The 3288-nt window shown below is 44.9% G+C and overlaps 1 protein-coding gene across 1 annotated transcript in view; it reads right to left on the bottom strand.

Annotated features, from left to right (window-relative positions):
* T265_14884 (hypothetical protein) overlaps nt 1-1754 on the bottom strand; it is a gene marked incomplete at both ends in the record, with an annotated part of 26381 nt that extends 24627 nt beyond the window's left edge. Inside the window, 4 exons of the mRNA XM_009175662.1 lie at nt 181-324; nt 675-980; nt 1404-1559; nt 1596-1754. Of these exons, the coding sequence (XP_009173926.1) occupies nt 181-324; nt 675-980; nt 1404-1559; nt 1596-1754 (765 nt within the window). The remainder of the gene's footprint in view (nt 1-180; nt 325-674; nt 981-1403; nt 1560-1595) is intronic.
* Between the last annotated feature and the right edge of the window lie 1534 nt (nt 1755-3288).

Raw genomic sequence — 3288 nt, 5'->3', positions numbered from 1 at the left:
TATATTATATTATTATATATTTGTATATATTTGTAGTACACGTATGTCATACTTCATATTAACATGTAAGGATATGTGGGGACATTAGTATACCCCTACTATGCAATGAAGTGTATACTGAAGATAAACAAAAAGACTAAATCGAAGTGTTCTGACACGCAGTCGAACATATCTACTCACCATGTGTATTCCATATTTGGAATCCGTCAGTCCGTCCCAAACAACAGAGTCCAAGAGTTGAGCTCCACCGTATGTAGGCATTTGACGCGCGAGGTAGAATGGAGCGTTCGACATGCTTTCCATACCTCCCGCACAGATGACGCTCTGTTATTCAGCACAAATACTGGTTATATTGAATCATAACATTCTTCCACACAGATACTACCATACGACATACATTTGACCGATAGACTATTTCAAGAGAAGATGGTTAGGATTCAATCTACTCCGACAATGTATAGGGACCTCAAAAAGTACGCAGAAATAGCACTACGTGCGACTCAGAGTCGTTGAGTAGGATGAGGGGAAGATTGAATATGTTTAAAATCACCGTATTGTCACCAACGGCACCAAATCAATGCTGGATACTGAAAACCATGGCGTAACTTTAACTAAACCTTCATCATACAAGCTGGGGAACGTGAGAGTCAAAAATCTTTCGCAACTTAGTGAACTTGTATAGTACAACTCTCTTCCATATGGTATTTGCCTCCACATACAAAAGTTTGGTTGCACGACCCCCGGCTAGGCATGCTATATGCGCCATAGGACTGAATATCGTACCTGGTAAACAGCTGTTTTAGACAGTTGCCAAATTTACTACGTTCAGCTGTAACACCTGTCCAATGCTTAGCTGCCATGCCACCTGAAAGAATCACGAATGCTGAGATACTACCAGGTTGCCTAGACAGAAGCAGTCGAGATGCAGATATAAGGTTCAAATCACGGACTTTCCGGTCAGTAAATTCGCGCTCTAACCACTAAGCCATCTCGAGCTCCTAAACTTATTACGGCACTTGCCTATGCATAGTAAATGTGCAGTGTCAGCACTGAAAGCGCATTTCTCGAACCCACTAACATAGGTGCCCTTTGTTCTCCAGTTTACTCAATGTTCCAATCAAAGGCGGTTGTCTACCAGTGTCATAACTGCCCGTGAGTATCATAAACCTAGAAGCGCCCCCAGAATGCCACTAACTGAGAGCATGGGGCGACAACAAGCCTGTCTGTCTCCACGGAACAACGCCTATAACGAATGGTGTTAACTGAATTTAGGGTCTCTATGAAGCATCGAGTTCAGATTAAATGGCATAATGATAATATAGCTGCAGCGCTAACGTTGGATATCTGAACCAATGGATAGTCAACATATTACTTGGGTGCACAACATTAAAATGAAGACTAACTTGGTGGCCCAAAGCGATGCTTTGGGCAGCCAGCATGATGGATTTCATCCCGCTGGCGCAAATCTTGTTGACAGCTGTGCATGGAGTCGACAAACTCAGACCACCCATTAAAGCGGCCTGTTTAACAGGAGCTTGTTTCGAACCGGCAGAAACAACCTAGTAATGGGGAAATGTTGACTAAAGAACACCAACCACACCCATGAAACATTCTTGTACGGCGTTCGGATCGATTTTAGCCTGCTTCAAAGCTCCACGGATGGCGAAAGAACCAAGAACGGGGGCGGAGCACGGTGCTAGACTCTTCTGAAATGATCCGATAGGTGTCCGCGAAACCCCGAGGATGACCACATCCTATACGATAATCAATGAACATACAACGCCTTTACCTCAAGAGAGAAATTGGACTTCACGGAGAATGGGCACCGATTTCCAAGCAGCCACGATGTTCGCAAGACTGGAGATGAGGAACCAAACATCTGTCCACGTAGGCCACCAAACATCATGAAATGAGGCATATGGTCACTTAAGCGAGGATATCAGTGCATGAAAGCTGAAAAATAAGTGATGAGGAATTTCGCTTAAAAATGTGCAACCGAATAGCACGATCACCATTGATGGAAGAAACAACTGTAAGGACAATGACGCCACACGAACCAAAGATAGAAAACTGCTCCAGAAAATTACAATGGTGGAGTGGTGTACGGCAGTGAAGCACCAGTGCCAACACTGATGTTGCTGTCATTGATGATGATGAATGGTGGAGGGGCTGAAATGTGGCCTTTGCGAGAGGCAGAGGAGATAATGGTTGTCACACAATCACGAGTAGAACGGACCAATGTCAACGAATTTGTAAATACACTATTAAGGAATGAGTGTTCGGCTGTGCAACATGAATTCTAATACGGCCATGCATCAGCTTACTGCGCAGTGGAACAATCATGTGGTGAAACAGTGCGGTGCGAGTACGCCCATAAGTCTGAATCACATCCGATTCCATCGTGTGCCGGTGAAAGGTTGAAAATGTACACATGCATTTCACGCCCATCCGATGACCAAGGTAACGTGTGCGCTCCGTATATAAGCGCACAGACGACCAGCGACAAAGAAACAACCGCTCGAGAACCGGTGTGGGCGTGCAGGAGACACACTCGCTGGTTGAGAGCAGATCAACCATCATACACGGTCACAAGTGAATGATTTAAATAGAACTCTATTTGCATCATTACACAGTTTTTCCGGCCTTCTTGTCGTCTGACTGCAACCCGGTATCATCAGGGAAGGTAAAGAGATATAGCGGATTCCACTTAAGAATGTATGCAGCACTTCAAGACACTGTTGTTCGTGTGTTCTAAATGCAAGTCACCGTCAGCCGAAAGTGCTGTTTCTCATGTCTCGCCAGAGTGGATCAAACAGAAAGGTGGTCACCCTATCGGCCACGATCATGATGAAGGACGGGGGATGACGATGGCTGTCGAGGCTGATCGTGTTGATGATGGTGATGATCAACCCCAATGCACCAACTGATTTGCAGTCACCATCAGCACCGAAAGCATAACATCAGTGTTCAACACTGACGCTGCACTGTCAAACACAATCTACTAGAGAAGCTCATTGTGAATGAAGAGATGGAAAAGGATGAGGAAGAGACCTAATGCTAGCCTACCACAATCACTCAGAGGTATTGCAATGTCATGATTATCCTTCATGTTTATATTGTCGTTTCGTATTACCCATGCTTTCGCCTTCACCTTCACCTTATGTACGTCCATTCATTCAGCCTTGTTCTCGTGCCCAATCGGGATCAATACTCCATTCGCACCAATTCACTTGTCTAGGAATACAATGGAACGGTTGCTGCGAGCAGATCGAAATTCTCCAGATGCCA

Source organism: Opisthorchis viverrini, assembly GCF_000715545.1.
Source record: "Opisthorchis viverrini unplaced genomic scaffold opera_v5_290, whole genome shotgun sequence".
NCBI classification, from domain to species: Eukaryota; Metazoa; Platyhelminthes; class Trematoda; order Opisthorchiida; family Opisthorchiidae; genus Opisthorchis; species Opisthorchis viverrini.
This window is presented reverse-complemented; position numbering and strand designations above follow the sequence as displayed.